Source organism: Vulpes vulpes, chromosome 3, assembly GCF_048418805.1.
Source record: "Vulpes vulpes isolate BD-2025 chromosome 3, VulVul3, whole genome shotgun sequence".
NCBI classification, from domain to species: domain Eukaryota; kingdom Metazoa; phylum Chordata; class Mammalia; order Carnivora; family Canidae; genus Vulpes; species Vulpes vulpes.
The window spans coordinates 101,138,613-101,157,448 of NC_132782.1; the positions used below are offsets into that span (position 1 = coordinate 101,138,613).

The 18,836-nt window shown below is 37.0% G+C and overlaps 1 protein-coding gene across 6 annotated transcripts in view; it reads left to right on the top strand.

Annotated features, from left to right (window-relative positions):
* SMG1 (SMG1 nonsense mediated mRNA decay associated PI3K related kinase) overlaps positions 1 to 18,836 on the top strand; it is a 105,497-nt gene that overhangs the window by 14,727 nt on the left and 71,934 nt on the right. For 4 of the 6 annotated variants that reach the window (XM_072753767.1, XM_072753769.1, XM_072753772.1 and 1 more), the window contains exons 2-5: positions 13,783 to 13,946; positions 14,760 to 14,915; positions 16,953 to 17,089; positions 18,474 to 18,532. In XM_072753767.1, coding sequence (XP_072609868.1) covers positions 13,783 to 13,946; positions 14,760 to 14,915; positions 16,953 to 17,089; positions 18,474 to 18,532 — 516 coding nt within the window. Of the gene's footprint in view, positions 1 to 9,947; positions 10,006 to 13,782; positions 13,947 to 14,759; positions 14,916 to 16,952; positions 17,090 to 18,473; positions 18,533 to 18,836 lie in introns of all 6 variants that reach the window. The other 2 variants (XM_072753770.1, XM_072753771.1) reach the window with 1 other exon arrangement.

Here is an 18,836-nt window from a genome sequence, read left to right on the forward strand (position 1 = left end):
AGGTCATGATCTCAGGGTACTGGGATTGAGCCCCACGTCTGGGACTTCTCATTTTCCCTCTCTTCCCTGTTCATGAGTATGCATGCTCGCTCTTGCTCTCTTTCTCTCTCTCTGCCTGAAATAAATGTTTAAAAAAAATAGAAGATCTAAAATATGTAATTGTTGGAGAATTTCAACAAGCCTGTCAGTCCTTTGGGGATATGCTTGGGTCTACTAGCATAGAACTTTATCTGAATAACTCTACAGTCAGTATTTGCCTGTTTTCAGGACTTTTAAAAGATGGTTACATACATTTTTATACTGATAAAACACTCTGCCTTTTTCCTCGATGATAAAATCCCAGTCTGGTTTCAAGACTCCTCCTTTTGGGATTTCTGTAGTTTTTAGGTGTTCATGATTTTTCGCTAACTAACCTTCTCTGTCTTAACAGGCCATGTTTGGCATTTAACTGGAGAGCCTTGAGGGTTGAGGGTGAGGGGTGGGCAGGTTTCTCTGTAGATTTTCAGTCTTTGTCCTTCCTGTGCTGGGGAGGTCATGGAGTAAGAGATTTCCTTCCAGTCTTGGCAGTTTCCCAGGCTGAATGGGATGTTTCTAAAGTACTTCCAGGACTTGCTGACAAAAGAGGAAGATAAGCAATACAAATGGGAGCTGAAGCAGGGTTTCTTTTTAAGGCAGTCAGCTAGCTTGGGTTAAAAATAAAGGCCAGGAGAAAGTGAGTCAAATTAACATGGTGCCTTAGATTCATGAGCCTTTAGTGAACTGTTTAGCATAACCCAATTATTTCTGTTAAATACTGAACCTGAATTCACATTTGTGTTGGAGATTAAAAGTATACCAGGTTTTATAACTGCAAATATTCTTAGCACCAGGTAAGATAAGAATTTATGCTAGATAATGTACAGAACCTTGGAATACTTTAATTAGCAGTGGATTTTCTCATGTCTCTGTCTCAGCCAGTGATTTTCTGATTTTATCAGAGTTAGTGGTTTTGAATCTTTCTAAAAATTTTTTGTACTATCTCAGTGGTCAGTTATTAAGAATTTAGCCACAATTTTGAAAGGTATCAAAATGGGTAGGCAATAAAATATTAAGAATTTATAGTTTTTTTCTTTCTTAGTAAAATGTTACAGGGACTATTTTAGATGTTTCTCAGGCATTGATAGAGTGAATTGCTATTTTGCTAGATATTTAGAATTTGTTACTGTTAATGTCAGTAATAGTTATTTTTTACTGATATGAGAGCTGTTTTGTTTCTGTACCTTGGCTAGGTAAATCCTTTCTGAGCTTTAAGTTCCAGTTCTTAGGTGTGATTAATCAATTCAGACACTAACGGTCTTTGGTTTCATTGTGCACAGTGAACTGAAAGCTGGTGCCACATGTTGCCTTTCTATTTAGAATAGTTAAATATAGTAAACAATATAAGACCTAAAATACTGAAGTATTAATTAGTAAAAACAAATCAAGTCTTTTATCTATTATACCTTTACTGTAAAGATGTTTCTTTAAAGTCAGATTTATTGAGGTTTCATTTACATGGTATATAGTTCCTTGAGTTTTGACAAATGCATGTAATGTTGTAAACATGACGACTTCAGCAAGCTATAGAATAGTTCAATCATCCCAAAACGTTTCCTTGTGCCCCTTTGTAGTCATCTTCTACTCTCAGCCCTTGATAACCTCTGGTCTTTTTTTCCTTATAATTTGATCTTTTCAAGAATGCTATAGATTTTTTTCTTTAAATATATATATTTTTATTAAGTATTCTCTACACCCAACATGGGGTTCAAATTCACAACCCCAAGATCAGGAGTTGCACATTCCATAATTGAGCTACCCAGGTGCCTCAAGAATGTCCTAAATTAAAAAAAAATTGTGGTAAAATGCACATAAAGTTTATCATTTTACAATTCAGTGTACCAAGTACAGTTGACCCTTAAACAATGTAGAGGTTGAGATGCTGACATCCCCCCTTCCTTCCCCACCTCCCCCCCGTTGATAACTTTTGACTTCCCTGAAACTTAACTACTAACAGCCAGCTGTTAAATGGAAGCCTTACGATAGTTAACACGTATTTGTGTGTTATATGTGTTATTTACTATATTCTTACAATAAGCTAGAGAAGAGAAAAATGTTAAAATTATAAGGAAGAGAAAGTATGTTTACATTACTGTACTGTGTGTCCTCATATAAGTGGACTAGTGCAGTTCAAATCTGTGTTGTTCAAGAGTCAACTGTAAATTCATGATGTTGCACAACCTCACCACTATCTAGTTCCAGAACTTTTCATCACCCCAAACAGAAACCAAGTACCCTTTACGTAGTCCCTTATTGTTCTCCCCTCCTCTCAGCCCCTGGCAACCATAAATCTACTTTCTCTATGGATTTGCCTATTCTGTATATTTTATATAAATGGAATCATATAATATGTAGCCTTTTGTTTCTGGCCTCTTTCACTTAGCATAAAGTTTCAAGGTTCATCCATGTATGGCAGGTATCAGTACTCATTCCTTTTTATGGAATCTTAATTTGGAATTTATAATCTTTCATTGTATGGATATATACCACATTTGGTTTATCCATTCATTCTTTGGACATTTGGGTTTCCACCCTTACTTTATTGTGAATAGTGTCGTGAACATTCACAAATTTTTGTGAGCAGACCTGCTATCGGCTCTTTTGGGCATATACCTGGTGGATTTGCTGGGTCAAATGGTAATTTTTGTTCGTTTGACTTGAATTGCCAAATTTTTCTTTTCTTTTTAAATATTTTATTTATTTATTTGAGAGAGAGAGCACGAGCACGAGTGGTGGTGGTGGTGGTGGTGGGGAAACAGGCTCCCTAGCCAGCAGTGAGCACAATGTGGGACTCTATCCCAGGACTCTGGGATCATGACCTGAGCTGAAGGCGGACGCTTAACTGACTGAACCACTCAGGTGCTTCTTGCCAAATTCTTCTCAAGTGTTTGTACCATTTTACATTCCCATCAGTTATTGAGGGTTCCATTTTCTCAGTATATTTGCAACACTTTTTTTTTTTTTTAATTATGACTATCTAAGTGGGTGTGATTTCTCATTGTGGTTTTGATTTACATTTTCTTGGTCATAATTATGTTGAGCAGTTTTTTATGTGCTCATTGGCCATTTGTAGATCTTTGGAGAAATATTGCTGTTCAAATATTTAAGCCCTTTTAAAAATTGGATTGTGTATCTTTTTGTTGAATTATAAAAAAATTATAAATTCAGAATTTAAGTGTATTGTTGAGGCAGCCCTTTCTAATTTTGGTGGCTTTTCTGTGTTCATAAAAGTTACTTTTTTTAAAAAAGATCTTACTTATTTGTTTGAGAAAGAGAGTAAGAGACAGACTTCCTGCTGAGCAGGGAGCCTGATAGCCTGGCTTCATTCCAGGACCCCAAGGTCATGACCTGAGCCAAAGGCAGATGCTTAACCAATTGAGCTACCCAGGTGCCCCATAAAAGTTACTCCTAAGATCATATGCATAGGTCAAATTTTAGTTATTGAAGTTTAACTTAGAAGACTAATTTTTTACTTATTTTAAATAATTGTAATAGAGTTTGAACGAAGATCATCATCTAATCTGTCTGTATCCCTCCCCTCTCTATGCTGGAATCACTATGCTGTTCTCTTCCCTATGAAAGTTGTGTGGTGTAAGATCGTATCCTCTCCTAACATCTCAAACAAGTGGGGAAATTGAAGCTAGTATATAACTACTAAGTGCAAACTAGTTTGGTACACATTTTGAGAGTTTGAGGAAGGAGCTGAGTAATGGGAGTTTTTTTTTTTTTTTTCCCCTGAAATCAGAGAGCATTTTACACTCCTAGTTGAAACTTCTGACTTTACACTTCTTTTAGATTATAAATTCTTAACAAGATTGGAACCATCTTAGTTCACCTTTTGGAGACATTAGTTCTTAGTTAATGCTTTTGTAGTAAATGATCAATAAAATATTGATTTGAATAGAATGCTTAGGAAGTGTGTGTTGAAGAAAAGTTAGTGTTGATTTTGGTGAGGAAACTGTATTCCACAGTTGAGAGAAAGGCCTCAGTTAGGAGAATGGGCGATCAGTTAGTCAACAGGTAACTTATATGCCATCTAGGCAATGGGAGTGTGTGATAGGCAACATTGGTAGTCCCCTGCCCTTTTGGTATTTACAGTCTTGTGGCAGAAAACAGTTAAATAAGCTTTTCAAATGGTAAGAGCTGGGATGCCTGGGTGGCTTAGTGGTTGAGCATCTGCTTTTGCTCAGAGCATGATCCTGGAGTTCTGGAATCGAGTCCCACATCGGGCTTCCTGCACGGAGCCTGCTTCTCCCTCTGCCTGTGTCTCTGCCTCTCTATCTCTCTGTGTCTCTCATGAATAAATATATAAAATCTTTAAAAAAAATGATGTAAGAGCTAAAGAAACTATTATGTTCTCTGGTAGCACATATATAGCAGGGACTATTGGCCTGACTCAGGGGAGTCAGAAAATTTTCAAAGGAAAGCTGAAGCTTGGAGGATAAAGAGAAATTAGCTAGGTTCAGCAAGGTTTGAGGACAAAGCCATTCCAGGCAGACTGGCTGAGCAAGATGATTCTTCCTGTGGCAATGAAAGATTAGGATGGATGGGGCATAGAGTGTAAAAGGAGTGATTGGTAGAGATTTAGCTAAAAAGGGAAGGAAGGTACATAGGATGCTAAGGGCAGTGAGAGGATATCAGATTTGTGTTTTATGACACTAATGTTGCATGTGGAGGAGAGATGGGATAGAGATGAGGATTAGAAGTGGAAACATACTGCCTGACTGTTCAAATAGTGCCGTTTATTAGAAAGTAGTGGTTAGATGATGGCATCATTTATTAAAATGGGAATTCCAGGAGGAGAGGAGCCAATTGTTATGTTTGAGGCATTAGAATATTGGGATTGTTTAATTTTATACAGTTGGGTACATAGGTATAGACTTCAGAGTAGATATCAATGATGGAGGGCCAGACTTAGGAGTTGATGCCATGCAGGTGGCAAATATTGCCATTGGCATGGATTGAGTGGGAGAGTACAAAGTGAGATGTATAGAGGGCCTAGGGTCAGGCTTTGGGAAACTTCAAGATTTTGGAGTTTGGTAGAGGAGGCTGAGCAAGCCCTCAAAGGTTCCTAAGAAAGTAGAACCAGGTAGGAAGAAATACAGAGTTTAACATCCCATAAGCCAAAGGAAGAGAAGAATCTGGTTACTTTGACTTCTCAGGATCTCAGGATCTCAGCACAGAGGATTATTGTGAGAATTTTATTTCTTTTTTCTTTTTTCTTTTTTTAAAGATTTTATTTATCTATTCATGAGAGACACAGAGTGACAGGCAGAGACATAGGCAGAGGGAGAAGCAGGCTCCCGGGCAAGGAGCCCGATGAGGAACTTGATCCTGAATCTCGGGATCACACCCTGAGCCAAAGGCAGACACCCGGCTGCTGAGCCACCCAGGCGTCCCTGTGAGAATTTTAAAAGGAGGTTTTCATTCAGCCTCCTCATTCCTCTGCAAGGTACCTTTGTGCAAGGCACAATGTGCTTAACTCTATGTAGCCCTGTGAAAGCTGCTGAGAAGATGAGTAAGATAAAGCCTAAAATATGTCTTGAGTTTAGCAACCTGGAGCTACATAATTGGTTTTGCGGAAAGTAATGGGGCAGAAGTTTTATCAGTGTGGATTGAGGAGCTAGTAGAGGTGAAGAAACAGGGTGGGGAGTAGGGGACAACTCTTTGTTTGCAGAGAGCGAAGGCAGATTGTTTGGTGGAGGGTCATGCGGGATTGATGGAGTTTTTCTCTTTGTTTTCTAATATTTTTTAAAATAATGTTTTTGTATTTTTATTTTTTAAGATTTTATTTATTTATTCGTGAGAGACAGAGAGAGAGAGGCAGAGACATAGGCAGAGGGAGAAGCAGGTTCCATGCAGGGAGCCCAATGTGGGATTTGATCCCAGGACTCCAGGATCATGCCTGAGCCACCCAGGCATCCCTGTTTTTGTATTTTTAAATGAGAGACATCAACATTTTACATGTGTAAAGAGAAGATTCAGTTCAATGGGAAAGGAGAAAAGGATATTTGAAAGTTGAGAGAAGGTGGAAGTAGATGGAATCCCAATCAAGGCCTAGAATTGGTTGCAGACGTGTGATGGTGTTTTTTTTTTCTTGGTGAAGTAGAATGTGAAAAGGTGTGTGTGTGTGTGTAGGGGGTTTAGGAGAATATTTTGGAATCTGAAAGAATGGGGCAGGTTTGGATAATGCTTGTAAGAGAATGGGAGATGAACATCGGAGGATTGGGGGATGTGGTGCTTATTTATGAATGATGGGTAATTGATAATAGGGTTTGTCCAAGGTTGGAGTTCAAACGGATTTGTGTGAGGAAAATACTAAAAGAGCTTAAGGGGATTGGCAAGAGTGTTACTGAAAAGATAGACCATGAACTCTAAGCTGAAAGAAGGAAGCGAAGAAGGACTTCATTTGGACTGGGAAAAAGTAGACAGTTACTGGAATTAAAGTTGCTTAAAAAAAAAACAACAACTTTAGAGTGGTATTAAGAGAGAAAGTGTCAAAAGTAAGTTATCAGTGAACATTGAGTAAGATGAACTGAAAATTATGGAATTTTAGGGACAAGTAGGCCACAAGTGGCAGCTCCGACTTCAGCAGGAACAGTTTCATTGGAGTGCTGATGGTGGAATCCAGGTTAGTGAATTGAAAGTGAGCTAAGATGAGGAAGGTAAATTTTTTCCAAGCATTTTGGCTGTGAAGAGTCTAGACAATGAGAATTAGAAGGAAAAAGGCCGTTAAAATTTTGCTTTTTTTTTTTTGAGTATGCCTTAATGTGGGGCTTGAACTCATGACCTCAAGATCTAGAGTTGCATTCTTTAGTGACTCAGTCAGCCAGGTTCCCCAAGATTTTGACTTTTGTTGTTGTTTTCCTTTAACAACAACAAAAGACTCGAGGGTTGCTAAGTGATGAGCAGTAGGAAAGCGGGAAATCCACAGCATACCTCAGAAAATAGGGGGAATGTATAGATTCAGAGGGCTGCTGTAGCTAGGACATTTACTTGTTCCATTATGTGAGGGTGATGGGAAGAAAGGTTGTGTGTGAACATGTAGATGAATCTGTGGATTTACTGGAAGGAAGTTGGCAGGCACTAGTGGAGTGCTGAAGAACTTGAAAGTTAAACAGAACTGAATGAGTTCTTGCTCTGCCTTTTACTAGATGTATAGCACTCAGTCACCATTATGGAAACTTAACACATCTGTGAGATGGTAATTTATTATCTTTAATGATCATAATAGGATTATGTTGAAGATGAGATGAAATACTAAATATATGTAAACAGCTTGGCTAAGTTGCTTACCAGATGTGGTTAGAGCTCAAAACTGTTAGCCTTTTTTTTTTCTTTTAAGATTTTATTTATTTATTCATGAGAGGCAGAGACATGGCAGAGGGAGAAGCAGACTTCATACAAGGAGCCTGATGTGGGACTCCATCCCGGGACTCCAGGATCACGCCCTGAACCCAAGGCAAGCGCTTAACCGGGCTTAACCGCTGAGCCACCCAGGCGTCCCTAAAACCGTTAGCCTTTATTATTGAGAGTGCTCTTAGAAGAATGGCTTGCATTTCTCATGAAGTAGGAATGTGTAAGCTCATGTATGAAGAGCTGGGGAAAGGAGGAAGGTGCAGAAAGTTTGCAAACTGTTTTGGTAAGGAGAGAACCCTATCTAGGGCAACACAGGCAGTATTGAAGACCCCGTTGTAGTCTGAGAAGTTCCTGGGGCGGTGTGTTGACTAGTCTTTACCACTGAGGACAATTGTGCACATGAAGCAAAGCTTAAAATCTGATGTAGTACCCTCCTAGAGTTGCTTTGTCTGTCATTTCTGATTAATTTGGTTAGAGGGTCAATAAATATTGTTTGAGATTCCTTGGAAAGAAAACTATACTGAAGTCACATCTTTACTGTGTTTCCTAAAGATGTTATTAAAAAACAAAATTCACAATCTTTAAAATCTTGGTTTAGAGCATATTCAGTGATTATAAATGCAGATGCAGGGTTACAGGGAGCATGATCCATAAGACCAACCTTACTTGATACCACTTGCAAGTACAGGGGTCCCCAAGGCTACTCTTAGGTTGCATAAGTCACCAGAAGGTCTTACTGACCTCAATGAAGGCTGTTCTACTTGTGGTTACAGTTTATTACAGCTAAAAGATGCAGATTAAAATCAGCTACTGATAAAGGCCCATACAGCAGAGTCCAGGAAAATTTTGAATGTGGAGCTTCCAATTGTAGTTTCCTATTGAAGTCATGAACACAGTATTACTCTTGTAGTGTTGATGTGTGACAGACAGTATGCATGGAATATTACCAACCGTGGAAGCTCATCCTAGCATTGGTGTCTAGAGTTTTTTATTGGGACTCCATGATCGACTGCCCACATGCATAAACTTAATTTCCAGCCCTTCTGGAGGTTGAGCTGGTTCTTGTGACTTAAAGCCCTCTCACCCTCATAAATCACATTGTTTTACTTTCTGGCGTGGCTCAAAGCCCCCAGGTGAACAAGGACACTTTTATTAGGCATGACATTCCAAGACTTTAGAGATTACTTGCCAGAAGCTGAGGGTAAAGGCCAGACCTCCTTTGGTCATCGTAAAATTATTTACAATTTTGCAAAAGTAGTTAAATGTATTTTCATATTTTGAGTCTACATTGCTATATAGTTGAGTTTGATTAGTGATTGAAAATCAGTAACAAAGAACCCATAAATAATTAAGATTTGGTATTATATACACTTCATACTTGAGTAGCTAAGGAAGTTTCATCAAGAAATTATATTAACTTAAAAAAATTATATTAACTTAATATTTCAGTGTTGCAAAACTGATGTAAGCTCATAATTTTGGCATGATGGTTCAATTCTGTTTTACTAAATTTGAACTCATTGTTTTCTCTTGTGGGAAGAGTTTCAAATAATGAAGTCTGTGAGCCTCCCAAATGAATTTTTTAGCCATAGACTCATATTTTAGTGCAGAGATTCACCTTTTCTTCTATTCCTCATGAAAGCGTTATCAGAATCCAGGTGAGTAACAGGCATCATAGGGATAACCTTGAACTTATTTCTAAGATAAATCATTTTCAAGTGGTATTAACTGTCAATAATGAAAAACTCACAGCATATTCTACAACTACTTTATGACAGTGACACTATTTTTGCGCACCATTGCTTTAGAGAATAAATGCATTCCCACCTCATTGGCTTTAGTGCAAATCTCATCTCCTGGTTGATATCCATTACAAATTAGATTTCACTGTGAGAGCAAAATCCCTTAATAAGCCTAGTTAAAAACAACTTGAAGCAATATGATGCTTATTTCAGTGGCACCACTAGGTGTGGTGTTTGCATCAAGTCATTTTGGGGTGCTTTATGGAAATGCTTCCTTATAGGGAATTCCCTGACTTCATACTTCCAGAGTGGTGCTTTTTTTTTTTTTTTTTGGTTGCTTTTTAGTGCTTACAAGAACTGGATGAAACCACATGTAGCCAGGAGGTACTATCCCCTAGCACATGGTGGATTGTTGATGAGAGGTCTGAGGATTTGGGTCATTCAAATAAATGACTTCTCAGATTTATTATGTTTTCTGTATATTGAGAATAGGTAACTAAATGAGCGGTAACTATATTTGCATGTGATTTGTATATAGTTAACATTTAAATTCTCTTAGGTACTAAAAAGTTTTTTGGTTGCCACTTTAAGCCTCTCTATCTTCAAAGGCACAGAGTGGCTTTCCATCTCAATTTTTGCTTCAACATATGAACCCTAGAGGGCCATAGTACAACTAAAAGCACCTAACCCATGAATGATATTTGCTTCATGTTTGAACAACAAATGTTTTAACCCACTGTCTTCACTAATATTGTAACTACTGTCTTACAGATTGACTTGATGCAAAACATCACAAAGGCTCCATATTATACAGTATGCGATTTTTGAGGTATGAGCTTTAGAAACTTACCTCTCATGTGGCATGTACATCAGGCTTTAACTTCACTCTAATCATTTGCGGGAAATTTATGCATTTCTTATTTTTCTCTCTCTCTCCATAATATTTTTAGAGTATTAAAGGGGTTGTGGAGGTATTTTTGATCCTTGCTAGTGTGTGTGATTCTTAGTTTTAACAGATACATTTTCTCTTATCACTAAACTGAGACACTAATTCTGGCAGATGAGATAGTTTTTTCAGCCCTTATAACTGGCTTAACATTTATACCTGCCTTTTTGAGTTCAAATCTATTTTGTGCCTTTGCCTCATTTTAAGTGCTAATTTCCGTTCGTTAACAGTTTTCTGTTTATTGGACTGGGCGGTGGTGTTGGTGCTAACAACCTGATACTGACTTTTTTTTTTGAGACCTAAGCAGTCTTGATATTAAAAAATCAAGATTTCATTTAAATGTTGAACCATTTTGTGCTTTTGATTATAGTCTGTACTTCAGACTACCTATAACTTGAATTCTGGTTGGAAATGATCAGTTTGTTTTTAAAGAACTTGGTAACTAGTGAGTTTTTAGACAGCTCTGAGACAGTAGTTCTAACCCCAGTGATTTTTTTGTGATATTTCTGAAAACCCAAACTCTGAGGGGGGGGAAAAAAAACCTTGGTGTTCATAACTCATGGTATTTTAAAACCTGTATTTTTTTTTTTTTTTTAAGATTTTATTTACTCACTCATGAGAGACACAGAGAGAGAGAGACACACACAGAGACAGGCAGAGGGAGAAGCAGGCTCCATGTAGGGAGCCTGCCATGGGACTTGATTCTGGGTCTCCAGGATCAGGCCCTGGGCTGAAGGCGGTGCTAAACTGCTGAGCCACCCGGGCTGCCCCAAAACCTGTATTTCTAATAAACTGGGAACTTGTTCCCATTCTTTTTTTCCAGTTTAGTTTGAAATCAAATGCTTCATAGGTAGAAATGGATTTGTTGGTAGGAGATGCTTAATTTCTTCATTGAAGAACTTAAAATCAGCTGCTGTATATTGGGTATGAAAGCTTGTTTTGATTGTATTCCTATGCTCTTGAACTGCTTATATATTTGATAGACTGGAAATCTTGAGTTTAGTATTATGGTCTTATTAACTTTTTTAAAAAGATTTATTTATATGAGTGCACTGAGAGGAAGGGTAGAGGGAGAGGGAGTCTTAAGCAGACTCTGCCCTGAATGCAGAGCTGAAAATGAGGCTCAATCTCACGCCCTGAGATCAGGACTTGAGCTGAAACCAAGAGTCGGATGCTTAACCGAGTGTGCCATCCAGGCGCCCCAGGGTCTTAGTAACTTTGAGCATACCCTGTAAGCTAAGTATTTCTTAAGAATTTATTATCTTATTAAGTCTCACTACAACTGTACATGTGAGATAGGTATTATCCCCATTTTACGCAGAAAACAACTGAGGCTTGGAGATTAAGTATCTTGTGCAAAGTCCCACTTAATCTTTTTGGTGGTAGAGCTGGGATTTGAGCCCAGATATATATTTTTTTAACCCATATTCTCTGCTGCCTTATGTTTACTGCCTTGTCACCAGAAAAATGATACAAATACTTAATTCTTAGTAGTAGAGGTAGCATATTGATATATATAAACATAATTTAAACAGGAAATTCAAGATGTTTAAATGTTGGTAGATTTTCGTTAATCTTGTATCCATTCATTTGCTGGTGGTTTACTTATCTAGGTTGTGTTAGGTGTCCTACATAAACACAAGTTCAAAATCTCTCAGGAAAGCTCTTATTAAGCTCTCTTTTATTTTTTAGTTCCCTTTCAGAAGTTTATGGTATATTATGGTTTATTGTAGGTGCGCATTTAATGTGCTATTTTTAGAAATATGAGAAATGTCCTTACATTCATTTTAAAAAGCTCTCATGTTCTGTTTAGTGTTAATGATATTTAAATGTTTATAGATTTAGTATGCTTAGAAAAAAATTCCCGTACATTTTTTTCTTAAAATTCCATAAATTATATTTTTTCATCTATTGGAAATACTGAGTTTTATTGACAAGTGAACCTTATATGTTTGAAGGAGATATTTTATTATAGAGCCTTAGTTATTTTTGTATGCTAGGGTCATGGAATTTTACTAAGTTTCCATTTGAGAGTCTTTAGGAATAATTTAGACTTGTACCACTTAACCAAGTTTAATTGGACCTATTGTTTGCATTTTATATTAATAGTAGTTTCAGTAAGTATAGATTGGGTTGTCTGAGTTTATGCCAGATTTCATCTTTAATATTTTTGTGGGTGGGGCAAAGAAAAATGATAAATTGAAATATATACACAAACATTGAAGGCATATTTATTTATTTATGATTTTATTTATTCATGAGACACAGAGAGAGGCAGAGACATAGGCAGAGGGAGAAGCGGCTCCATGCAGAGAGCCTGATGTGGGACTCGATTCCAGAACCCCGGGATCACACCCTGAGCTGAAGGCTGATGCTTAACCACTGAGCCACCCAGGCATCCCTGAAGCCATTTTTATATAAGAGGGAGGAGCCATAAGGGTCAAGGAACAGGCTAGTTTCTGCTCTTGCCAGTGTGTTCCAGTTTCCCAAATAGTTGTGGGTTCAGAAGATGTTTTTAGTACATATCATAAAAGTGCTTTTTTTCAGAAGGTTGTTCCTTTCAGAATAGTACCAATAGGACAGGAGCTTTTTACTTGGTATTTTTTTATATGCTGTTGGAGTGTTGTCTTATTTCTTCATGCTTTATGTTTGATGGTTGGAAGACTAAGACTTGTGGGAAATTATGAAACTCAGCTCCTTGTTGTACTGATGAGGACACTGAATCGTAGAGTTGATCCTTAGATGAGAATAAGGACTAATTTTGCCCTGGTGCTGCACCACTTGTTTATTAGTGGCCAAGTATCAGGGATTATTCTCCACAGTACTTGACTTTTAAAAAGATGATGGAAAAAAAATTAAAAAATAAAAATAAAAAATAATAAAAAGATGATGGACTGCAACCTTCAATCAGCATTATTGGATTCTTGATATTTTATTTTTCTCAATTTTTATAATTTTAATTGATAGTCTCTACAGTGAAGGAATCTTCAATGAAGTCTCCAGTACATTAAAATAATCTTACTTTCCAGCTAAGTGTTTTTATAACCTATCAAGCTTGCTTTCAAATATTCTGTAATTTACTTTCCCACCAAATAATCAAGTTAGGAATTCAGATGAGAGAGAGAGAGAATGCCACATTGCCCCTGCCTCATATGTTACCAGTGCTTTTCATTTTTATGACTGGGAAGACTGTAATTTTTCCACTGATTAACTACTCCTTTGAGGACAACTGAGGAAGAGTGATTTCATTTTATCAAATCATGTGAAGAGAATCCTGGACCAGGGTAACCAACTGTCTTAGTTTGCCTTGGACTGAAGGGGGTTCCATGGACATGGGATTTTCATTGCTAAAATTTGTTAACTCTTTTTTTTTTTTTTTTAATTTGTTAACTCTTGAACACAGCAGGATGAGTTGGTTACTCTGATCCTGGTAGCTATCTATATTTCTGAATGAGTCTAATGAATAGAAGGGGGTGAAAGGCTGGCATTTCATTCATTGACAGTCCCTTCCCTGTTGACTTATTAGTAATTGGAGTGCTTATTTGTAGTAGTAATGATTTAAAAATTAGAGTGGTAGGAGAGGCTTGAATAAAAGATTGATGATTTGGGTTTTGCAAATATTTGTTTAAAGTTTAATTTTATACTTTTCTCTCTTTACAGAACTGATAGTGCATCAGCCGACCCAGATACTTTAAAATATTCTTCATCCAGAGATAGGGGTGGGTCATCTTCTTATGGACTGCAACCTTCAAATTCAGCTGTGGTGTCTCGGCAAAGGCACGATGATACCAGAGTCCACACTGACATACAGAATGACGAAAAGGGTATATATGCTTCCTTTGTTGTTAGAGGCATGTTTTTTTGTTTTTTTAACTACCAATCTTTCCCTTGCTTCCTCTTTCCCTTTCTTTCTCCCCTACTTCTCTCTTTCTATATGTTTAATAATATATTACATACAGTGCTGTTTTTGAAACTTCATAATAACTTTACACCCTTCATTAAAAAAAATTGTAAGTGTTCTTTTCATACATTATAATACAGTAGGCAGTTTCCATGCCACCTAAAATATCACAATATTTTATAATAATAATATATGATAATATATAATAATAATAATATAATACAGTATAATACAGTAGGCAGTTTCTATGCCACCTAAAATGTCACAAAGGCTGAGGTCTCCCGATACGGTCTCTCTAGACTTCTAAAGGTTTTAAATTTTTTTTTTTTTAATTTTTATTTATTTATGATAGTCACAGAGAGAGAGAGAGAGAGGCAGAGACATAGGCAGAGGGAGAAGCAGGCTCCATGCACCGGGAGCCTGATGTGGGATTCGATCCCGGGTCTCCAGGATCGCGCCCTGGGCCAAAGGCAAGCGCCAAACCACTGCGCCACCCAGGGATCCCTAGACTTCTAAAGGTTTTAAAGTGCAAAATCTGACTTAAGTTTACATTTCTCTTATTTTCCATGGATGAACAAAATTAACAAAGTGATTTCAAAACAGGCAGCACAAGGGAAGAGTAGGAAAAGCAAAGGCTGGTTGATCTGCAGATAGGTAGTAAGATCCTAAACTATCAGGAATTGACTGAGTAAAGCAAAGAGCCCTATTAAAATAATATAAATATTGCTGTTTTTAGGTGGCTACAGTGTCAATGGAGGATCTGGGGAAAATACTTATGGTCGGAAGTCGTTGGGGCAAGAGCTGAGGGTTAACAATGTGACCAGCCCTGAGTTCACCAGTATTCAGCATGGCAGTCGTGCGTTAGCCATCAAAGACATGAGGAAATCACAGGGTAAGATTGGGCAAACTGGGGACTAGTCACAGATGCCTCCACAAATACCAATATCCTCTCTTTTCCTGGACACTACATTTCTTACTGATACTTTTTTTTATATATATATAATTTTGTAGAAATTTTATTTTAATAAGTACAGATATTTTTTTTTTAATTTTTATTTATTTATTTATGATAGTCACACAGAGAGAGAGAGAGAGAGGCAAAGACACAGGCAGAGGGAGAAGCAGGCTCATGCACCGGGAGCCCGATGTGGGACTCGATCCCTGGTCTCCAGGATCGCGCCCTGGGCCAAAGGCAGGCGCTAAACCACTGCGCCACCCAGGGATCCCTCTTACTGATACTTTGCACACAAAAGAGTTTGTTCGTTTACTTTGAGTTTAAAAACATGCACATGTGATAATTGTTTGCACTCTTCCTCTCATGAACTGTTTCTTAGACTAAATTCTCACAGGAAAGCTTTTAATACTACTTTAGGCTATACTTGCTAGGGAAGTCTCTTAAAATAAGATTAGAAGACTAGATAAGATTTAAAGAAATGATTTTCCTGATCATAGTGGATAATGAACATCTAGTGTATGGTGGGCTCCTCTGTGTCAAGTCCTTGAATTCTAGGATCTATAGGGGATATGGGTATAAATGGAGTGGATGCTTTTCTAAAGTTAAATATGATGATAACCACCTTCTGTCTTATAACAGCCTCATTGTATAGGTAAAGTGCCTTGAATATCAGGTGATTAAAGATAATGATCATTGTTTTTCTAAAAGAGAAATTTATTTTGTTGGTGAAGCTAAGTATGAAATCAGGATTTCTCATTTACATACTTTGTTGGTTATACTCAGTCTTTGGACATCTAGTTTTTGATCATTTGCTTCCACAGGGGCGTGTATATTTGTCTGTGTTTTGTGTATCTTGGTGAATATCCTTATGTACATAGCTGCTTTTCTTAGCATAAAAAAATATTTCCTTTGAATAAATTTTTCAGAAGTGGACCCACTAGTTAAAGGGTATGCTGTTTCTTAAAAGTGTTTGAAGTCCTTGGCTTTGGTATGATAGAAGTTAGAAAGTGACTCCAAAGCTGATTTCGTTCAGTTCTTTCTTCTCTGAGGCTTAGAGTTCAGTAGTTTGCTAGTGGCAGAATTGTAAACAGAGCCTCGATTTCCTGGCTTGTATGTAACCTAATGATGGTTTTTGTGTCCGTCTTTACTAAAATACTCAATGGGCTAAGGATTTGAAAAAAAATCTTTTTCCTTCTCTCAGATGTTGTAATTTCTTTTATTATTAAATCTTTTCTATGCCTTAGAGAGAAATTAAACTATCAAACCCTTTAATATGGTTTGTTTTTCTTGCACATTGGTTAATCATTAAATAGCGCAGCTAAAAATTTCAAAAGAAAAATTTGGTACTTAAATGTATTTTTATTGGCAATGTCCAGCATTGTTTGAGCATTCTTGCTTGTTCTTGTCATGAAAAAATAGAGGGAAGAATAGTTCTGGTTTGCCACTTCCCTGGCGGCATCATGCCTTGCACATGGTAGATGGTAATTAGACATTTGCTGAACTGAATGTGTGATTGCAGTTCACAAAAGCTTTGTCTTAGGAAAATAATGATAATGTGAACAAGAGACTTCCCTCCACTGAATACCAAGTGAGAAACAGAAGCATATAGCCTCTTTCTGCCTGGTTTGGACTTATCCCTAACCTGTAAAAGTCTTTTACCTGTATTCATATTCTTTACCTGAATATTGAAAAGAGTTTGGCACAAATCTGAAGAAAGTAATTTCTAAGCCTTTCTTTTTTCTCTCTCAGCTGGTCCTCTGGAATGAAGTGTTTGCTTAGGTTTCTCTGTTTTGAGGCTCTGCTTTGTGCCTTGCAGTCTGCTGGAATTTGGCTTATTGTGACAAAACGTGCGATGGGACCTGCATTCAGTTGAAATTTTATTGTTTAGTGGACTGTGATTTTTGATGTACTTTAAAATATTTGGGCTCTAACGTTTCTGTTTATACTCAATGGGTAACGTGTTTATTTTCACAGAGCGATCGATGTCTTATTCTGAGGAGTCTCGACTGTCAAATCTTCTTCGGAGGATTACCCGGGAAGACGACAGAGACCGAAGACTGGCTACTGTAAAGCAGTTGAAAGAATTTATTCAGCAACCAGAAAATAAGCTGGTGAGTACAGTCTGGACATTGTGATAACTTTTGTGTTTCCATAATAAAGTAGATAATGCTATCTAGAGTGGTTTAAAAAGGGAAAAGCTTTGCTTCTTAAGAAAAATTACAAGGGTTCCTTATTCTAGGTTATTAATTTGGCTTATATTTATAATGATTGATAATTTGATGACCCTGATATGTAATTTATCTGCCATTGGTGGATCCACACTGCTGTCTTCTATAATAAAGTGCTTCTAACCTTTAATACATTTTTTATTCCGTTGTCCTCAGAAGTTTATTTTCTGTATGGCAGGGCAGACTAGGTCTTTTTTTTTTTTTTTCTTTTCTTTTTTTTTAGTTTTTATTTATTTATTTGAGAGAAAGAGTATGATTGGTGGGAGGAGCAGAGGGAGAGGGAGAAGCACACTCCCTACTGAGCAGGGAGTCCATTGGAAGGAACTCTGTGGGAGGGATCTCCATCCTGGGACTCTGGGATCATGACCTGACCCGAAGGCAGACATTTAACTGACTGAGCCACTCAGACACCTGTATGTTTTTGTTTTTTGTATGTGGAATTGGAATTGGAGAGTATGTATTTTATTCATGGGTAGATATGATCAAGGCTAAATAAATGGAAAAACTCTTGAAAGAAAAAAAGTTCAAGAGCAGTTAAAGATTGCTTTCCACTCTGAGTAATTCTCCTAATGTGAAATTAAGAACTTGATATGATGTAGAAAAAAATTAGAATGGTATGGTGAGCCAAATAATGCTTGATTCAATGCAGGTTTTCTGCCTCCCCCCTGCCCCTGCCTTGCGCTATTTTATTATGAAAAAAAATTCTTTTTTTTTTTTTTTTAAGAGATTGTATTTATTTAAGAGAGAGAGAGAGGTAGAGAGAGGATGATCAGGGAGGAGAGGGAGAAGCAGGCTTCCTGCTGAGCTGAAGGCAGATGCCTAATCCAACTGAGCCACCCAGGCACCCTGAAAATTTTCAAATCTTTTTTTTTTTTTTAATTTTCAAATCTGTAGCAAGTTGAAATTGAATATCATATGTCTGACATATAAATTCTGTCACTAACGTTTTATCGTGTTGCTTTGTCATGAATCTGTTCACCTCTTCATCAGTCTATCTCTTTTTAATGCATTTTGGAGTAAATAAAACAAGATTTTTTGAGTTTATTTTTTTCTTTGATGATCATGGCATTACATAGGAATGGATAAATTTCTTTTGGAATCTGGAAAGAAATTTGTAATACTCCTGATCTGTGCTATTTGGGGACTGGGAATAATAAGAAAAGGAAGATGTGCTGTTTGATTAGAATTTGGAAGGGAACACAAGTAAAAAGTACACAATGTTATTGAAAGTATAGGAATTTGAAGTTTTTATACATTTTTTTTTAAGGTACTAGTTAAACAATTGGATAATATCTTGGCTGCTGTACATGATGTGCTTAATGAAAGGTAAGTAATGGGTAATTTTTAAGACAAATATATTTTTAGAAATTATTTAGAAATATATAAGATAAACCCATTGGTGGCTGCATTTATGAATATCTGCTTAATGTTTCACTGGGTTCTCCTGCTGTCTTTATCTGTGTTAAAGTATTTATATGTTAATTATTCAATACAAATGGAATCCACTTGAAAGGAAATGCCTTTTTTCCCTTTTTTTTCTATTTGTCAACATGACGGAGTAATTGAGCATTGACTTGTGGAATGCCATAAACTCTTAATACAGGCATGAATGAGTGCAGTTAACTTTGTA